Genomic DNA, 18035 nt, shown 5'->3' on the forward strand with positions numbered 1-18035 from the left:
TAGGCTAATATATCGAACCCGGAGGCGTCATGATAATAGAAGCCACAAAGCTAAAATCCTTTGTCCTCTCCCTGGGACATTACTCGATCATGGCCCCCATCTCAGATTTGGGTTTTGGATCCAATACCTTGTTATAAATGGTATATCTTTGTTCGGCTTCGTTATCGTACCGAAATCTCAGGAGAATTTCTTCATGCTCCCAATTAGGCTGCGCACTCAACTATACGATGGACTTGGGGTTTCCACTTTCAAGCATCGCATCTCATAACGAACTCTCAACTCGTTATTCCTCCTATCTCTACCACTATCTCCAATATCGCACGCACGCACGTGCCCACTATATATAGGATTCACCAAAACTGCAACCCTCCAACAAGGGTACTAGCTTCTTCACTTAACAGGCTTGTCTCTATTGCTAAGTGAGGTGCTTTATACAGTTTCCATATTGAAGAGTGTAAATAAACTAAAGATCCATAATCCATTACACAAATTATAGCAATCAGTTGATATGGAAAACATTCTGACAATACGGTCCTACAAGACTCCTGATGCTAGCTATCACACTCAATTGCAGAAAATTCTCAACACTCTCTCCAAACATCGAGTGCACCACCATGCTGCACCCGGATAGTGCGGATATATCGGGTTAACCCGCCCGCAGTCCCCCGGGAATCCCCTCACTCGCACACAAAGTTACTGCGAAATATTTGGCCTATTCAAATACAAATACCCACCGCAATTCCCCCCATTTTTCTCAGCTTCTCTCCATATCCATCCTCAACCACGACAGTATATCTAGCTCTCAGGCTCCTGGAACCTGATTGTAGTCCCATATCCCAACTTCAAATCTGCTCCTTTCTACTATTTATTTTCAGCAAATGAGAACTGACTCTCTTGAATCGTCTCCTTCTCTTCTTATTCTCCTTATTCTCCTTCCTCTTATACCTCTTATCTTTCTCTCTCTATTCCCCTCCCCCTCAACTATCTCTCTTTCTTCATATAGATAGCCTCTTTCTTATCACTTTCTCTGCTCCCTATCTCCTTACTTCCCTTTCTCCTTCTTGTTCCTGGTACTTCCTTTTCTACTCTCTTCTCAGAGCACTTTGTTTATACATATACAGAGTTGCTCAACTATTTGCTTTAGTGAATAAGAGGAGAAATTAGATATAAGTCTGGCTTCTAAAGCTAGAAGCTGAAATATTACAATTGATATATTAGAGATGGTTAGAATACAGTAAGCATATACTAATCTTATAAGATATATTTGTCTAACAGATAAGCTTATAGGAATATGAGTAAGCTATTTAAGTGGTGGAAAAAGGTTGGATCAATTAGAGAATTGGTGGAATAGTTACAAGGAAAGAAAATACAAAGGAAGGAGAATGCAGATGGCACTATTATTTAAGAATATTAGTTTACCTGCTTTTTCGTTTATTTCTCTGCTGAAACTATTATTCTTGAAATATTAATCTTGAGGTATAGTTACTTTTCCTATATTATTTGAAATATCAAAATTTACTAATATATAATTGTTAGTGATATATCAAATACTGATTAAATTATATTAAATAAACTCTATGGCCATGTCTGAGTATGTTAAAAGGCTTTTTTTATTTTATTTTAAGAATATATAACTGAGTATTTAATAGACCTCTCATATTAGAAGTACTGGGATCCGATACCTAGCAACAATCCTAAGTAGGGTAATCCCGCTTGGAATTGGAATCTCATAGTCTCCAATCCACCCTCCTCCAGCTCCCTTATGGGGCTATTAGGAATACCAGAATCCGATACTTAGGAATCACCCTAAGTAGGATAACTCCACTCAGAATCAGAATCCCTGGTCTCCAACAACCCCCTCTGGCCCCCTTATGGGGCCTGCACATCATCATACATATCAATCTCAGTTACGTCCTGTGACTATAATGCCACAGAATTGAAAATATCGGAATAAAACTGTATGCGTTACCACTATCCATCTGACCGGATCCCATTCCTAGGATATATGAGAGGGGACCTTGGGCTAGGTTTTGGAAGTAGAATAGGGTAAATCCATCAACTACTCAGAGAGTTACTAGGCTTCAAAGATGTAACATCTTTGTCATGAGCCATAGGTAACAGGACATTTTCGTACAACGAGATGGTATTGAATGATGAAGGATTTCAACAAGAGACCAATATATTGGCATCTACCCTACAATAACCAGAAGAGTCTAGAACTCTGAGGGACACTACTATAGAAGCTAATGGACTTCACAGAGTATTACAACTAGGTTTCAGAATACATTGTAGCCGCGGAAATGACTTTCAATACTACAACAGCGACTGAAACCCTGTTATCCAGAGCAACCAAGGGTTGCTGACCAAGGAATCATTTGTCAATCCGGTAGAATAGCTTCCTGCAAATTAGTAGGAAGTCCTCTGGAAGATATCTATCAGTTGGGTCAAGAGTTATGAAAGTTTGAAGTCAGGCGACCAAGAAAGGTTACGATTACGACTACCTTCACAGATACAACCCACAAATGAAACTAATCATTTCATCAATGATGAAGACAATTGGTGCCAACTCAGTTCAACTTAAGAACTAGGCTATAAGGCTAAAGGCTCTAATGATCGGACAATTACTATTGGAAACAGTATGGTTCCTAGTTAGTTATATTGTGATTGCCGAAGAAAGTGTGGTGATTTTCAGGGTCCCCTGGCATTCACACCTTTTAAGAATACACAACATTGCAAGTTATAATCAGAGAAGTACATAGTTGTATAATAAATAAATATAGACTGCGAACACTCAGATGCAGAATATAAATATCGAAGTGCCTCCCAAGCTTTAAACATCATCAAGCAACAGAGAAGAGACCTTAAAAATGTAATATTGTCTTTACAATTCAATTCTACTTTACCTATTTTACTTCACTCTTAGTAGTCATAAATGAAACAAGTGAAGTCCAAGCCTTCCTAGACAATCTCTATCTACAGAAATGAATTTTGGTTGGCCTAGACAACAATGGAGTTTGTCAGGTTTTCTCCGCCTAACAGGGGCCCACATATCATCATACATATCTATCTTAGTTGTGTTCTATGACTATAATATCACAGAATTGAAGGTGCCAGAATAATACCACATACATCACTACTGTCTGTCTGACCAGATTTTGCTTGCAGGATATATGAGAGGAGACTATCAACTAGGTCTAGAAAGTGGAACAGAGTAAATCCATCAACTGTCCAGAGACTTACTAGGCTTCAAAGATGGAACATTTTTTGTCAAAGCTGTAGGTGACAGGACATTTTTGCATAAATATATGATATTGAATGTTACAGGATTTCTGCGAAGATCCAACACATTTTCCTCCACTGGCACCCTACAATAATTAGAAGAGTCTAGAACCCCTAGGGAGTACTACCGAAGAAGTCAATAGACTTCTCAGAGTGTTATAACTAGGTCAAGAAATATATCATAGTTGTTGGAATTATCACCAATACCTAATAATAATTAAAGCCTTATTACCTAAAATAACCAGAAGTTGCCGACCAAGGGATTATCTGCCAATCTGGTAGAATAGCTTCCTGCAAATTACTAGGAAATTATCTAGTGATATCCATTAGTTGAATCAGGAGTTATGGTGAATTAAAGTCAGCTACCTAGGAAGGTTACACCTAGGACTGCACCTGCTGGCGTGACATGTAGATAAAACTGATCATTTCATCAATAGTGGAAACAATTGAGGCCAACTTAGTTCAACTTGAGAACTAGGGCATCATTTTAATAACTTTAAAGATTGGATAATTACTATTGGGAACAGTACAGTTCCCAATTGGTAAAATAGTAATTACCAAAGAGGGTGTGATGGTTTTCAGGGTCTCCTAGTGTTCGCACTTCAGGAGAATCCCCGATCTTATAAGTTATAGTTAAAGAGGTACATAATTTATATGAGAAATAGACGTAGTCTGTGAACACTCAGACATAAAATGTAAATATTTAAGTGCCTCCTAAGCTTTTAGACATCATTTAGCAATAGAGAAGAGTCTTTAATAATATAATCTTATTTTACAATTCAATCTTATTTTACTTTACTATTAGTAGTTATAAATAAAACAAGTAATTTTATCAGTCTTCCTAGATAAACCTCCATTTATAAATTAATTTCAATTGGCCTAGATGACTCTGAGTCTACTGATCATCTCAGTCTAAGTCACCAACTTTCAACCTCCATAACTCCGGATCCAACATACAGATATCTTCCAGATGACTTCCTACTAATCTGCAGGAAGCTATTCTACCAGATTGGTAGATATTCCCTCAATTGGCAACTTTTGGTTGTTCTAGGTAATAGGACTTTAGTTGTTGTTTGGTATTGGGAATAATTTCCACAACCACGATGCATCCCTGAACTTAGTTGTAACACTCTATAAAGTCCATTGAGTTCCTTAGTAGTGTTCCTAAAAGTTCTAGACTCTTGTAATTATTGTAGAATAGATGAGAATGTATTGGCCTTTTGTAGAAATCCTTTAACATTCAATATCATATCAGTTGTGCAGAAATGTCCCATTTCCAACTACCAATACCAAAGATCTTCCACCTTTGAAGCCTAGTAACTCTCTGGGTAGTTGGCGGATTTACTCCGTTTTACTTCCCAGACCTAGTCAAATGTCCCCTCTCATATATCCTGTGAACAGGATCCGGTTGGATAGACAGTAATGGCGTATACGGTGTTCTTCTGATACTGTTAAATCTGTGGCATTGTAGTTACAGGACGGAACTAAGATATATATGTATGAATACATACAGGCCTCATAAGGGGGCTGGAAGAGGGTGTTGGGGACTAGAGATTTCGATTCCAAGTGGGGCTATCCTACTTAGGACGGCTCCTAGATATCAGATCCTAGTACTCCTAATATACTGCTAGCCTCCTAGAATAGTAGATATAAACATGTGGTATAAGGAAATCTATAGCTATTGACAAATGCTCAAACTTAGCTCAAGTCTGACTTGAGTATAAGTTTAGGTAAGCTCAAGCTGGCTCTACTAGGAAGACTCAAGTTCAAAGCTCCAACCAAGCTTTCAAGCTTCTTGTCTCTTGGTGAATACCCGAATGCCTCTAAAATAATATCTACTCACTCTTTTCTAAAACAATAAGAATATTCTAACTTGAGGGCGGAATACCCCCAATATCAACTGTACTATATCTGGACTTCAAATTATAACAGGTATATACAGTCACTCAGCAGAAGTGTTCGTGAAACTGGTCTCAGATGACTAAGCTGCCTCGCTAAAATGCTATCTTTCAACGAAGTGTAAAGTTGATCATGACCATTCACCCCAGCGCGACCGTGACCATTCACAAATCTACACCCACTGAAGCCTCCTTTACCTAATTAATTAATTTATTAATTTCCTCTACCTTTTTTACCAATGGTTAAGCGTTCTGGAAATATGAAGTATGCTGCAAAAAAAAACCCCCACCTAAAACCACCTGGAAAGAAATGAGCCTTGCAGAGAAGGGCATGATAATCACCTTTTTCTACTACCTCAGGAATATTGCCTTAGTGGCTCAAATTATTAGACACTCATGGACAACAGTTAAGAGCTTTCTTGCCCGAGTATGTCAACATCAATCTCTTGAAAATCTCCCTCACCCCAGTCGCACCTCCATTTTGAGTGGTCAACAGAGTCATACAATTATACAGGCAGCCAAGTCCAACCGGAAAATGACCAGATGCACCTTCAGAGATCACTATGCACCCAGTGTTTCTCTTAATACTGATAACTCTTCATACTACTCAGAATGACTGGATATGATTGTCTACTAAATTTGCCTGCATAGTGGACTGGGTACTCAGAGAAGCAAACATTAAAAAATGGATAGCCAAGTCAAGACCTAGGCTAAAGCCTGATCATGTAACTAAGAGATTGAGATGGGCTACAGCTTATAGGGACTGGACAGCTGAGAATTTTGAAAGGGTGATTTGGAGTAATGAGTGCAGTGTGGAGAAATTTAAGGATCCAAAGCAGCAATGGGTATTCAGAGAACCTGCAAAGAAGTAGTTGGCTGATTGTGTACACCCAAAGGAGAAGGATAAGGAAATCTTGCTTATGGTTTGGGGGTACTTTTGGGGTAAAAGAAAAGGTCTATTAGTTCCTATTACTCAAACTATCAATAAGACCAAGTATGTTAGACTTTTGAGAAAATATATTTTTCCTGTTATTCATTAAATGATTTCCTTTGGTATACAACTTGAAGATATTCTTTTTCAGCAAGATAATACTCCTGTTCACAAGGCATATAGTGTTATGGATTGGTTGGAGAGAAACAGTATTGAGGTTGTAGACCACCCTTCTTATTCCCCTGATTTAAATCCTATTGAGCATGTATGGGTTGAGCTTAAAAAGCAATTGCACTAGCAGTATCCAAGGATTGCAAATACTCCAGGAGGAAAAGAGGCTGTTAGGAGAAGACTTGCACATGTATTACCATTGGTTTAGGAGACAATTCCTGAGGAGTTTTTTGAGAAGTTGTGGAAATCAATGCCTGATAGGATGGCTGCAGTTTTAGAAGTAAGGGGAGGTTATACAAAATATTAGCTAGTTTAATTTATGGCAGGTCAATTGACCGTTGAATGTTGAGAGGTGCCAGTGGTTGTTGATCTTGAACTTGAACTCGCGCAAGCGTATACCCATTGACAACCCCACCGGTACTACCCCACTATATGGCACAACCGCAATTAAACATTGTCTCAGATCACAAACACTTCTGCCGAGTAACTGTATATTTATAAATCTTCTCTGTTATGAATTTTTGGTAATCATTTTCAAGTTTTATAAACAGATTATTACATTCTAATCTCTTAGCACCTCCTACTAGTATTGTGCAAATACCATACAACAATGATGGAGGATAGGTAGTTAAGTATCTGCTAAATTTAGTTAACTTTGAAAAGGGTACTTCTTCTGCTACTAGGTGGATTCCAGGCAGGAAAATTTCCAGAAAGCAGGTAGCTTTTGGTGATTATAATAAGTATTTGTCCTAGTATCTTGTCCTTTATCTCTTTCTTGACACTTCCACCTCGTAGCGTTCCCATGATATGAGTGATGGCCAGAGCGAGCAACTAAACATCTATCAACCAGCATAAAGCATTCTAGGAATACCAAAAATCGGCCACGGTTCTCCACCCTCCCACCCTCCAGAGTCTAGACTAAAAGCCAAAGAGTCGGGCATTGATCAAAACAGGCAATTTTATGCAGACAATCCAGAACTCCTCGACGGCAGAATTCACCACATCACTCGAGCCAACAGCCCGGTTGTGGCTACAGGGGGAGCTGACACTTGCCCGAAATCGGGCAAACCCGGAAGGACTCACAACAACCAACTAAATTACATTACATTACGGGAATCCCCAACTGAGCAAAACAATACAAATCAAGACAAAGCACTTTACAACTCCCCTCCACCAGACCAGATTCCACCCTTCCGTCCGCTCCACTGATCTACTGCAAATTCTTGTAAAACTCATTATAGGCATTTTCAATATCGAATAACATCTACCCTCAGTCAGCGAACCAAAACTCTTTCGGGCCCCCCGAAGGATAATAAGATACCTGCCTCCCTTGCGCCTCAGTGATCTCATCACCAGCCCCCATCTGATTTAATATAATCAGCCACTGCACAATCGACTGCCTCCCTTCAAACTCCTTTGCCCCAGCAACATTATTCACAGAGGTGATTACGTCGCTGAGCAACGGGTGCAATTGGTCCTTCGCAGTGTAGTGCAGACGAAGCGCGTCCATGAATGTGATAAAGTTCTGGGTAGCCTCCGCTGCTGCACGAGCAGAGATTGCTGATGAGGTTGTGGGGGCATGCTCGAATGTTGCTGGGACGCCAATTTTTAGACGTTCGGTTGCGGAGGGGTATGATAGCTATGATAGTTAGAAGGAGTGGGGTATGGTAGGGAGGGAGGGAGAAAAACATGGTAGGCAGATTTAAACGTCTCCAGATCTTTAAACGCAGAGGCTACGTCTGGGTTCTTGAGGATCGTCTTGTATTGTCCGAGAAGTCTGAGACATGTGGGGGTATAACTATCGTACCGAAGCATCGTCATCAGTGCCTTGCCACACACAGCTTGGGTATCCCCGAGAGATAGGGGGTAGCAAACGTCTCCTGGCTGATACTATCTTTGATATAAGCCTTTTCCAGAAAGTCCAGTGTAACGATAATACTATAGATCTCCGCGAGCGACTCGTTCAGCTCTCGTTGTTGTACCGTTGTTGAAAGCTTGACCTCTTCATCCAGAGATATGCTTGTTGACAAGGAATGTGGTGAGGGGGTGTAGGAGTATGGTGAAGGGGCGTACGGCTGATACTTTGGTGCACTCATCGGAGGAGCTCTTGAGGAGAAGGCGTTGTTTTGGGCTGCTCAGCTCTAGTGAAGCTGGAGGTTTAAGTTTAGTCGACTACCCTAGTCGGTGACCTTTTGGTTCTTCAAGGATGCTCGGTTGGACGCGGCGATGGCGGGGCACGTGGCGAAGACGACCGTTTCAAGAATTTTGTCGAAGATGCTTTAAAGGCTTTTTCCCCTCCCCCCCTTTAGTCCACATCACCACTATCCGCTTTCTCTATTCATAAAAAAAATCCAGGAAATCAATCTATTCCTCCCAATTTACTCCAAAAATTTTAATTCTCTCCACCGATTGAACTACCCGGAATGGCCCCTCTCGAGCACGGAAACACAGCACACCTCCTTCCAAACACTTACAAACAAATAATCGCCTCCTGGCTAACAGAAGACACTCCAACCTTCGACTACGGCGGCTTTGTGGTCGGTGAAGATCCCAAGACCGCAACTCTCTACGCTAAATCTCCGGGGGTGCTCGCGGGGGTTCCATTCTTTGATGAAGTCTTTACCCAGTTAGGGTGCAGGTAGTCCTCCCCCTTCCTTTCCCTTGCCAATTTCCCCCACCTGCCAGATAGAGATCTAACCATACCTGAAAACTCAGCGTAGAATGGCACGCCCAAGAAGGCACCTTCCTCCCCGCTGCCAAACCGATCGCGATAGCCACCGTAAAGGGTCCCTCTCGAAACCTACTCCTTGGCGAGCGCGTGGCACTAAATACGCTGGCACGGTGCTCCGGAATTGCTACTAAATCCCGTCGGTTACTAGAGCTCGTGCGGAAAGCTGGGTACTCGGGAATTTTGGCGGGTACAAGAAAGACGACCCCAGGGTTCCGGCTTGTGGAGAAATATGGAATGTTGGTCGGGGGTGTAGATCAACATAGATACGACCTTAGCAGCATGATCATGCTGAAGGATAACCACATTTGGTCAAAGGGGTCGATCACAAAAGCCGTCCTTGCGGCGAAATCCGTAGGGGGCTTTGTAGTTAAGGTAGAGGTAGAAGTGCAAAGTGAGGAGGAGGCAGATGAGGCAATTGCTGCGGGCGCGGACATTGTCATGTTGGATAATTTCACAGGAGACGGATTGAAGGCCTCTGCGGCGAACTTGAAAAAGAGGTGGGCGGAGAAAGGACGCCAAGTTCTACTCGAGTGCTCGGGAGGGCTGACGGAGGATAATGTTGAGGGGTATTTGTGCAATGGTTTGTTTTTTGTTTGATCCTTGGTTGGAAAACCTGGGGAAGGTGGTGGATGCTAATGGGAATGTCAGATATCGATATTATTTCCACCAGCTCGATCCATCAGGTTTGTATATCGCATGTTGTCATTCCGATGATTGGCTAACAAAGTTGATACCCGCAGAGCACCCAGCACGTGGATTTTTCACTCAAGATCGACCACTAATACACGTTGTATCGAGACCTATACTTTTTACAAGTAGAATATAAATAAAGCATTAGAGGGGAGAAGAAATTAGAAATTCAGCATTACGGTATTATGCAATACGAGTACAAGTTATACATCACCCAGCCAGAGAATTTCCCTATATCCACGTTGAATAAAAGAAAAAGGAAAAGGGAAAAAAAACCCAAATCCCTCTTGAACCATCTGGATGTAAAAGCAAACTCAAGAGAGAAAAAAAACAAAAAGCAAAAGCAAATATGGGTATCATATCAATTGCAACCTATTTCGTTTTTTCCCACAGGAGAAAAAAAAAAACTCCGCCAATTTTACCTACCCCTTCCCCTATCTACAAGAAAGCCCCATAAAAAAAAATAAAGGATATGCACAAGCGGTTTTATCGTAGACCTTCGTGAAACGGGAAATACCTCCACCGTTCATCATACAGATCCCCCTTTTGTCGGGCAGTTAAGGGTAACATTGTACCGGTAACATGAAAAGCCAGGAGTAGGGATATAATAAAAGGTTATTATGTAAAAAAGAAAAAGGATCAACAAATGGTGCAACAGTTCCCCCACTTACTTGGCGGTGGACGATTATCGTAAGTCAAGTGCGGAACTTCTTGCTGTTTCTCACTGTCTCGAGCAACAGGACCGGAAGCAGAAGCAGCAGGACCAGCAGTAGCGGAAGAGAACTTGCGGTAGGAAGCGGGGACCAACGTGCCATTGGCAACAGCCTCTCTCGCGGCGACGACACGGCGTACGAGCACTATAATCCACCCGTTAGTCATCATCGCCATCACTTCCCCCCCCGAAGCAACCAAACATACGAGCAAACGTCTCCTCAATATTAACCATATTCCTAGCGCTCGTCTCCATAAACCCACACTCATGACCCCGCGCCCAGGCCAGTCCCTCCTGACTGGAGACCTGCCTGCCCTCCGCCAGATCGCACTTATTCCCCGCGACGATCTTGACGACGGGAACGCTCCGCCCCTCCTCCTCCATCTCGACCAAGTTGTGGAAGTAATCCAGCGCCAACAAGCTATCGTGATTGGTGATGTCGTAAACGAGCAGATAAGCGTCGGCCGCGAGGTTGTGCGAGGCCCAGAGGCCACGGTACTCCTCCTGCCCGGCGGTGTCGGTGAGGTGTAGGGAGTACTCGCGGCCGTCGACGGTGCGGGTCACGCTGTAGGAATCTTGCACCGTCGGGTCGTACTCGTGCGTCCATTTACTGCGGACCAGGCGGAGGGAGATGGAGGATTTACCTATATCATCATTATTCGTTCGTCAGTAATGATATGGGTTGTTCGATCGCGATATGTGAGCGAGTGAGTGAAAGAGGTGGGGGAAAATGGTTACCAGTCCCGCCGTCACCGCAGACAGTGATGGATATCGTTTCCATCGCTCTTCTTCTTCTTCTTTCTCCTCCCTCTTTTGATCAATTGAGTGCGAAAGAAATTCTAGATCTGGACAGAAAGGGGAAGAAGAAAAAAAGAGATCTTCCCTCGGGCAGATATTACGGGCAACCAGTAAAATAGCAAGCCGGAAAAAGGGTTTTATGTCAAAGTGAGAAAGAAAGGGAGAAAAGAAAAGAAAAGAGAGAGATGACCAACCGACCGACCAAACCGGCCAAGTTCAATTCAAGCCTCAACAGCGCGTTCTTCGGGGTCTTCCTTCGTTTCTGGAAGGAAGAAAAGTTATGATAAAAAAGAAAAAGCCTAGCCCAGCCTAGCCTAGCCTAACAATCCCCCCCTTTCCCCTGTCTCGCTTACAAGCGAGTCAAATGCGAAACATGTGTAATCTCCTCGTTATCTATTCGAGTACAAAGTACTCGTACTTGGACTGGTTTACGGGATTGGAGACGAGAAAACGGGGGTAGCCGCTTTTCTTTCTCTCTTTCTTTCTTTTTTTTTTTTTTTGGGGGGGGGTGTTTCCCTGCGTTGATTGCGCGATAACGGAGTTGATTTTCCGGTAACGGTACGGTAAACGATTTGTCAATCCCTATTTTTATTTTTTTTATTTTTTTCAGTAAATTACAAAATTTACCGGAATTGTCGAGTGAGTTTTTGTGATGGGCTGTGAGGTTGTATCGCGCACTTAGAGGGTAAAAGGTTAGAAGTGTGTGCTCACTTCAATAATTTCACTCGTGATGCGGGGTGACGTTTTTGTTCTGTGTGTAAACACAAAAACCGTCATTGCATAATCTTTTTTCCTTCTTTCCACTCCCAACATCAGATTCGGGCTGGAAAAAAAAAAAAATTTCCCCAGAATTTGGTGGTTACTTTTATTGACTGTTATGCAATAGCGGTCCTATTCACAAACGTCAAACCAAAAAAGACCCAAACTGCGAGTAATGACGTTAGTATACATGCTTCGGCAAGGCAGGTAGATAGATGGACTATGATACCCTACAAATAAAATAATAATAATAATAAAAAACAATTCAACAACAACCTAAATTACCTCTCCTCCTCATCATCGTCATCAATTCCCCCCCCCCCTTTTTTACCCATCCTATTATGACGACAGCCGCGTAACGGGAAATAAGTACGAGTAGTATGTAACCCATCCTTTTTCTCTTCCCTCTTCCACTCTCTCTCCCCACCACCACTACCACAAAGATATTATTATAATAAAAAACTTAACCTGGTAATCTTCCTTTTCCCCTTTCACTTCCCTTTCCACTTCTTCTTTCCTCCCCCCTCCTCCGCTCTCCTCGAATGCCGAAAAATGTGAATACTGACCCGTCATCAAAGGCAGCCTAATTCTGTGATATCGTTGCTTGCTTGTCACCGGCAATTCTACCCTTCCACTCTTAGCATCCTAGACAACATCCGTCCATCCACCCCCCCCCCCCCTAACTAACGAAGGAGGAAAAGGAAAAGAAAAAAACTTCATGCGCTAAATCAAATGGGTGGTACAGGAATTACCCCTCTCTGGAATATATAAGGGTATATATTTTTGAACTCAACAGCGCGTAGGTATCATACCATAGGATTTTATTCCCTTGTTGATATGATATGTTATTGTAGTTGTGCTATCCTAGTGATAGTACACGACTGGGGAGGGGTGGTTATAGTATGATGAATGGTATTGTGATGCTGGTGCTTGCAGGCAGGTAAGTACGGTAGATGGTGTTTTTTGTGCTGAATTTCTGCTCTTTCCCCGCACCTCACGTTTGGAGTGTTGGGTGCGTAGTAGCTTGGAGTATTGGTACAGTACCGGTATTCCGCGTACCGGTATTGTACTGGTACATATCGTGCATGCCGGCATCAACTCATATGACCCCCAGCACTACTTGTACTGTACTACTCACTTGGGCTACAACGCTGTCTCCCTCTGGCCTTGTCAGTTGACTTCACCTCACTTCACTTCGCATCAATCTCACTCCCTAACCGCAAACACAGCACAGTGCTAGGAATTAGAAAAAGGTATCATAACCAAGATAAAATGAGACGAGACAGACTACAGAGGATAGCCCATCGATCCACCAAACCCAGCCTTTCTACCAAAACGACCGTGGAAAAAGAAAAAGGGAGGGAGGACGGGAAAAAGGTAAGGTGCCGCGAGGGCAAAAAAGCGAATGCTATGATATATAAAAGTATGATATTCCAAAAATCTCCTGGCGGGAAGGCCAAGCTAGCGGACGAAAAAACGAGCAACCGTCCTAAAAAAAAAAAAAAAAGGACCCCGAAAGGAAAAACCCCAACCCCATGCAGCGATCGTTTAAATGGATACAAAAATAGAGGTCCGTAATGCATTAGGGGAGAAAATGAATAAGACAGAGGAAACAGGAAATAATCGAAAACAAAAACGATGAGAAGCAGAAACTGGGGAGGAAACAAAGCAAACAGTGAATTTTCATGCAAAACCCCATTACCAACTCTCGACAATTGGAGTAAAGTACAATCACGGACAAGAAAATGTCAAAACAAGCAGATGAAATTGGGGGAGGGGCGGTTGTAATTGAATATAAACACAAGTAGTGACAAGAGGGATGGTTAAGAAGAGGTCAAGTGTAGGGGGGGGGGCAAGTAAGCAAGAGAAAGGAAAACAAGTCGCCCATTCCACGCGGAGGGTTGTCATGACCCGTTGACCTTCATCTCTATTTCCCCATTCCCGTTGATGTGAGGTGCGGAGGTAGGATGTGGCTGGAGCGTCGGCATGTTCCCGCTCATGCTTCCTCGCCTCAGTTGCTGATGCACGGGTGATATCGGTATCGGCGTCATTCCTGCCGTCTTCGCTGAGGACAAATGAGGAGAGTCTCCCAGAGAGTGGGTGGTGATTGGCGATGACTGGGATTGTGTTGGGCTCCTGTTGCCCTTGTCTGAATTTGAGGTTGCTGTTCGTGGGGATACTCGTCCAATCTGATTTCCCCGCAATTAGCACATCGCCATCGACCCAATAGAGCCAAACGCGGCCCGCGGGACTGTGTGAGGTTGCCTTTTATGGGAGAAAGCTTACCAACTTGGCGTACCGCAGTCCACAGCTGTTGCACAGATCTCTCTTTCCACTCGGCCCTCTCCTCCATTCCGGAGTAACTCGGGTGTGACAGTTGGCGCAATCCTTCTCGAGTTGGTCCACTCCCTTTCTTCTCTTTCTCTTCTTGCGTAAGGCCACGAGGCTACTCAATTCTTCTACCAGTCTCTTATTTGTCCTTTGCAGCTGTCTAAGCTCAAACTGCCAACTGGTTGATCGGGTCGTTTTGAGTTCCTCAAAAAGGTTCTCGTCTGCCGTACTTTCTGCACTATTTTCTCGGGAATCAGGTGGTGTTTTATCAGCCCCATTGGTCATATGTACAGCTTGATTGGGCGAGTTGTTGCTCCATGAAGGTGTGGACGCTGCAGAACTCAGCGTGTCGGATTGGTGGTTCTTTGTCGGGCTGCCTGCCGAAGCTCGGGTGTGTTTTAGTAACCGCGTCTGCGCAACGAGGAAAGTAGGCTTCTGGCTTTCCGTGCCATCACCTGGAAACAACGTCGTGAGAGCCTGCAAAAATTGGCCTCGCTTATTCTGAATCTCGTGCTTAACGGTCGCCTTTGTCCCATTCCTTGCATTCTCCAGTGCCCTTCCGAGTTCATTCTTCGAATCAGGTCTCATGAGTGCTTGAACGCTTGTGCCGGTCAACTCCTCGCCATCCCGGTCAAGTAATGTCTTGGCATTGGACGAGACGAAAAGGAACATCCCGCTTGTTGACATTTTTGTCCAGAGTTCATTATCTCCAATTCCTCCTGTGACCTGAACCTCCTTCCAACCGAGCCTGTAGACTGGTCGCTCCCTTCCAACCAAGATGATGCATTTTCTGCCCTTCCCCTGCTCTGTGTGTAGGCTACCGTGACTTTCAAACCACGTATACCCGCTGAATTTTCGTCGGATTCGGAACACGACGTTGACCGAAGTACTCGAGGATGTATCCTTCAAGTCTCTTGTCACAGGTACAATGTCGCTGGGGTGACAGACCGCAGAGAGGCTAGTTCCGACAAGCTCCTAGGGTTCGTACTCCAAAACTTTTCGAATGCTTGGGGAACAGTACAAGAAAAGGCCCTTCAGCGATAGAACATGTACCACATCGTCGGTATTCTCCAGAAGAACTTTGTCGAGTATCCTCTTAGAGTGGAACTCAGAATCCCCACTCCCGAATGAACTCAATACATGGGACACATCATCCCTGGCAACCGTCAGCCCTGACCTCGCTGAATCCATAACCAATGCCGCGGCGGCGGCTGGAACGTAGGTTGGTAATTGGCTGTATTGGTAGTTGATCGCGAACGATCCGTCTGATCCTACTCAGTCAGCTCCGTAAATCGCCAAATCCATTGATTGGGGGGTACTGGCTTTGTACCTTTGTTTCGGTTAACCATTGCCCCAGGCTGCTCAACCAAGTCTACCTGGAAGCCAACAAAATATACAACCTCCGGACTGTCCCACGTGATGGGGATCATGGTCAAGAGATTAGTAAATGGCTGTCCTCCTTTGCGGTAGTTGATGAGCGATGTTTGTGCCTCTTTTTTTGCCTGTATCTGGTTCTTGAGGTAGTAAACGGCATCGTCATCGACGTACTTCCTTTTCACGCCCGGGACAATCTTGGCATCGGGGGCTTGGAGGAATCGACAATTTCGACCCAGAATCTCATGTTTTGTGTAGCCAGTCAAACGTTCGAATGTGGCACTACAGTACACGATTGGGTTGTCGAATTTCCGTGCATCTGTTACGACGAAGGAGCAAGACAGGTCTACGGCTCCGATGTTGATTTGTGGATTAGGCCTATTTGCTACCCTATACTGTATTTATGATGGTACTTGTATTAGCAACAACGTAAGGCCCGGGGGGAGGCTCCATCAAAAACAAGATGAAGCTGTCTCATGAAACAAGACATGAATAAGTTCAAGCTAACCAAGATTCCCAACAGCTAGGCGCCCGAAGAAGAGTTAGGTCGTTTCTGTGAAGTGTTTATGGACGTCCATCGGGAAGTATTGTGACGAAGGTGTCATCCCTGACGATCGAAAATGTTAGAGTTTATACGAATGGTGACCGAGGCTAAGCAAGTATATAAAGACCCACCTCCCATCGGGTCCATAAGAGATTGATCCATCCCCTGATTTGACATCTGGGCCATGTGCATCTGGGCCATGGGAGAGGATGTTATGGAGTCGACCGACATTCGGTGTCCATGAGAACCGGGACCTAAAGGAGAGCCAGGAATTTGGGGGCCTACTGGACTTTGGGGCACTGAGACTGCCATGGAATTGGTCACGGGACTCGAGTGGGATGTTCCCGATAGCACTTGTGGATCAGCATACATCGAGATTGAGGATTGAATTTCTGGACCCGAAATATTTCCCACTCCCATCATTCGCACGGCGCTCAGTTCGGGGGCAGAAGCATCCATTTCGGAAAAGGATTCAATTGTAGTCGGCAACCGACCCATTTCGTTACCCATCTGGCTCATGTCACCGGCACTGAAGGCTCCGGGACTCACCATCTGCGAAAAGGTATCGGCTTCCGAGTCGTCAACCTCGATAAAGTCCAGATTAAAGCCATTAGCCAGGGACCTCCGCCTTAACTCGCGTGCATTCTCAGCTACAATCTCATCCATTCCCACGGCGCCAACCATACCAGGCGTTGACGCCCGTCGACCACCCACTCCAGGTCTGTCAACAGCGCTATGACCATGTGGGCCGTGACCGTTGATTCCTCGGGCACTTGCATTCCTCCCGGTGGGCAGGCTTGGGAAAGCATTAGTTGCGGCCAGATAGCGATCGTACTCGTTTCCATCCAGTTCCATCATGATTAAGGTCAAACCCTCGATCCTTAGAGATCGGAGATGGGAAAGGAAGGGGAAGAGGTGTGTGTGGGAAGTGCGAGCGGAGCGAGCACTCGTCACACCCTTAAGGTGAAGGCTGACGATAGAGAGAAACCTAACACACAGGGAATGGCAGTGTAGTGTGGAGATCGGGGAGCGAGGCTTAGGGTGGTGCAAAGCAGCAAGGAGCGAGCCTCAATTTGAACGTTGGAAGGGGAAGGGGGTTGGGTTGAAGGGTTGCTTCCTTTGGTCTGTTACTACTGGGGCGGGTGGGCCACAGAGGGATGTGTGTCTCGCGGGCCACAGTTATTTTTTTTTTAAGAAAAATGAAATAAAATAAGGCAAGAATACCGATAAGAGTTGAATAAAATCAAAATCGAAAAGGATTTAAGTAAATTCGGGGGGGGGGATTATTTCGGCGGGGAGGGGGGAGAGGGGAGTCCTTTGAGATCAGTCAAGGACAAGCGAAGGGCGGGAAGGGTAGAGTTTAGTTGTATCGGGATTCGAGATGTGTGAATAAGTTTTCCTGGTGGCAAGAGAAAAAATTGGGGAACAGTCTGACTTGGGACTCAGGGAGAGGAGAGAAGCAGGCAAGTAACAGCGAGAAGCGGGCGGGGGTGGGGTGGGGATCTGTTGTCCACTCTACTCGAGTAGTATGATAGACGCGGAGACGTGGTGGGCACGGGCAGTTGTGAGTGAGTGAATGAAATAACTGGTAGTGTGAGTGAGCGTATTTGGATGTGTGTGTGCGTGCAGTTGGAACAGCTCCTTCTGTGTTTTCTTTCTTTTCTTTTTCCCTTGTTTTTGGAGCCCTTGATACCGGTATGTATTTGAGGGAGCGTGGGTACGAGTACGAGGCAGGCAGGCATGGTATGGTAGGTGTACCCGTTTTCTCACCCTCTATAGGGTAGGATACCTCCAGCGTTATCGAGACTCTATCATTT

The 18035-nt window shown here is 44.4% G+C and overlaps 4 protein-coding genes; 1 reads left to right on the forward strand and 3 right to left on the reverse strand.

Moving 5' to 3' along the window:
* Positions 1-7085: 7085 nt before the first annotated feature.
* GSTUM_00007544001 (uncharacterized protein) lies at positions 7086-8430 on the reverse strand. XM_002839504.2 has 4 exons: positions 8155-8430; positions 7969-8077; positions 7601-7918; positions 7086-7543 (listed from the first exon to the last, which is right to left on the reverse strand). Exons 1-4 carry the CDS (start codon positions 8373-8375, stop codon positions 7490-7492), a joined length of 702 nt encoding a protein of 233 aa, XP_002839550.1. The 5' UTR covers positions 8376-8430; the 3' UTR covers positions 7086-7489.
* A 176-nt stretch (positions 8431-8606) lies between these two features.
* On the forward strand, positions 8607-9875 carry GSTUM_00007545001 (uncharacterized protein). XM_002839505.2 has 5 exons: positions 8607-8917; positions 8995-9529; positions 9563-9590; positions 9659-9693; positions 9751-9875. The coding sequence occupies exons 1-5, from the start codon at positions 8703-8705 to the stop codon at positions 9790-9792; spliced, it is 855 nt and encodes a 284-aa protein (XP_002839551.1). The 5' UTR covers positions 8607-8702; the 3' UTR covers positions 9793-9875.
* A 320-nt stretch (positions 9876-10195) lies between these two features.
* On the reverse strand, positions 10196-11335 carry GSTUM_00007546001 (uncharacterized protein). XM_002839506.2 has 3 exons: positions 11151-11335; positions 10619-11056; positions 10196-10557 (listed from the first exon to the last, which is right to left on the reverse strand). The coding sequence occupies exons 1-3, from the start codon at positions 11191-11193 to the stop codon at positions 10340-10342; spliced, it is 699 nt and encodes a 232-aa protein (XP_002839552.1). The 5' UTR covers positions 11194-11335; the 3' UTR covers positions 10196-10339.
* Positions 11336-13873: 2538 nt separating this feature from the next.
* GSTUM_00007548001 (uncharacterized protein) lies at positions 13874-18007 on the reverse strand (the record flags this gene model as incomplete). XM_002839507.2 has 8 exons in its annotated part: positions 16350-18007; positions 16247-16281; positions 16183-16197; positions 15631-16069; positions 15322-15565; positions 14642-15258; positions 14256-14521; positions 13874-14158 (listed from the first exon to the last, which is right to left on the reverse strand). The coding sequence occupies exons 1-8, from the start codon at positions 17071-17073 to the stop codon at positions 13874-13876; spliced, it is 2625 nt and encodes an 874-aa protein (XP_002839553.1). The 5' UTR covers positions 17074-18007.
* Positions 18008-18035: the final 28 nt, after the last annotated feature.

This window comes from Tuber melanosporum (assembly GCF_000151645.1).
Source record: "Tuber melanosporum whole genome shotgun sequence assembly, scaffold_36, strain Mel28".
Lineage (NCBI taxonomy): Eukaryota > Fungi > Ascomycota > Pezizomycetes > Pezizales > Tuberaceae > Tuber > Tuber melanosporum.

Excerpts from the sequence above, each read along its gene's own strand:
- GSTUM_00007546001 (XM_002839506.2), bottom strand. The coding sequence starts at position 11,193 with ATGGAAACGATATCCATCACTGTCTGCGGTGACGGCGGGACTG. Across the intron at positions 11,057-11,150 it reads CTGCGGTGACGGCGGGACTG|GTAAATCCTCCATCTCCCTC; the intron begins GTAACCATTTTC and ends ATGATGATATAG. Across the intron at positions 10,558-10,618 it reads TATTGAGGAGACGTTTGCTC|TGCTCGTACGCCGTGTCGTC; the intron begins GTATGTTTGGTT and ends GGTGGATTATAG.
- GSTUM_00007544001 (XM_002839504.2), bottom strand. The coding sequence starts at position 8,375 with ATGAGTGCACCAAAGTATCAGCCGTACGCCCCTTCACCATACTCCTAC. Across the intron at positions 8,078-8,154 it reads GATAGTATCAGCCAGGAGAC|TTATACCCCCACATGTCTCA; the intron begins GTTTGCTACCCC and ends TCGGTACGATAG. Across the intron at positions 7,919-7,968 it reads CGTTTAAATCTGCCTACCAT|CTATCATACCCCTCCGCAAC; the intron begins GTTTTTCTCCCT and ends TAACTATCATAG.
- GSTUM_00007545001 (XM_002839505.2), top strand. The coding sequence starts at position 8,703 with ATGGCCCCTCTCGAGCACGGAAACACAGCACACCTCCTTCCAAACACT. Across the intron at positions 9,591-9,658 it reads TGAGGGGTATTTGTGCAATG|ATATCGATATTATTTCCACC; the intron begins GTTTGTTTTTTG and ends TGGGAATGTCAG. Across the intron at positions 9,694-9,750 it reads CCACCAGCTCGATCCATCAG|AGCACCCAGCACGTGGATTT; the intron begins GTTTGTATATCG and ends TGATACCCGCAG.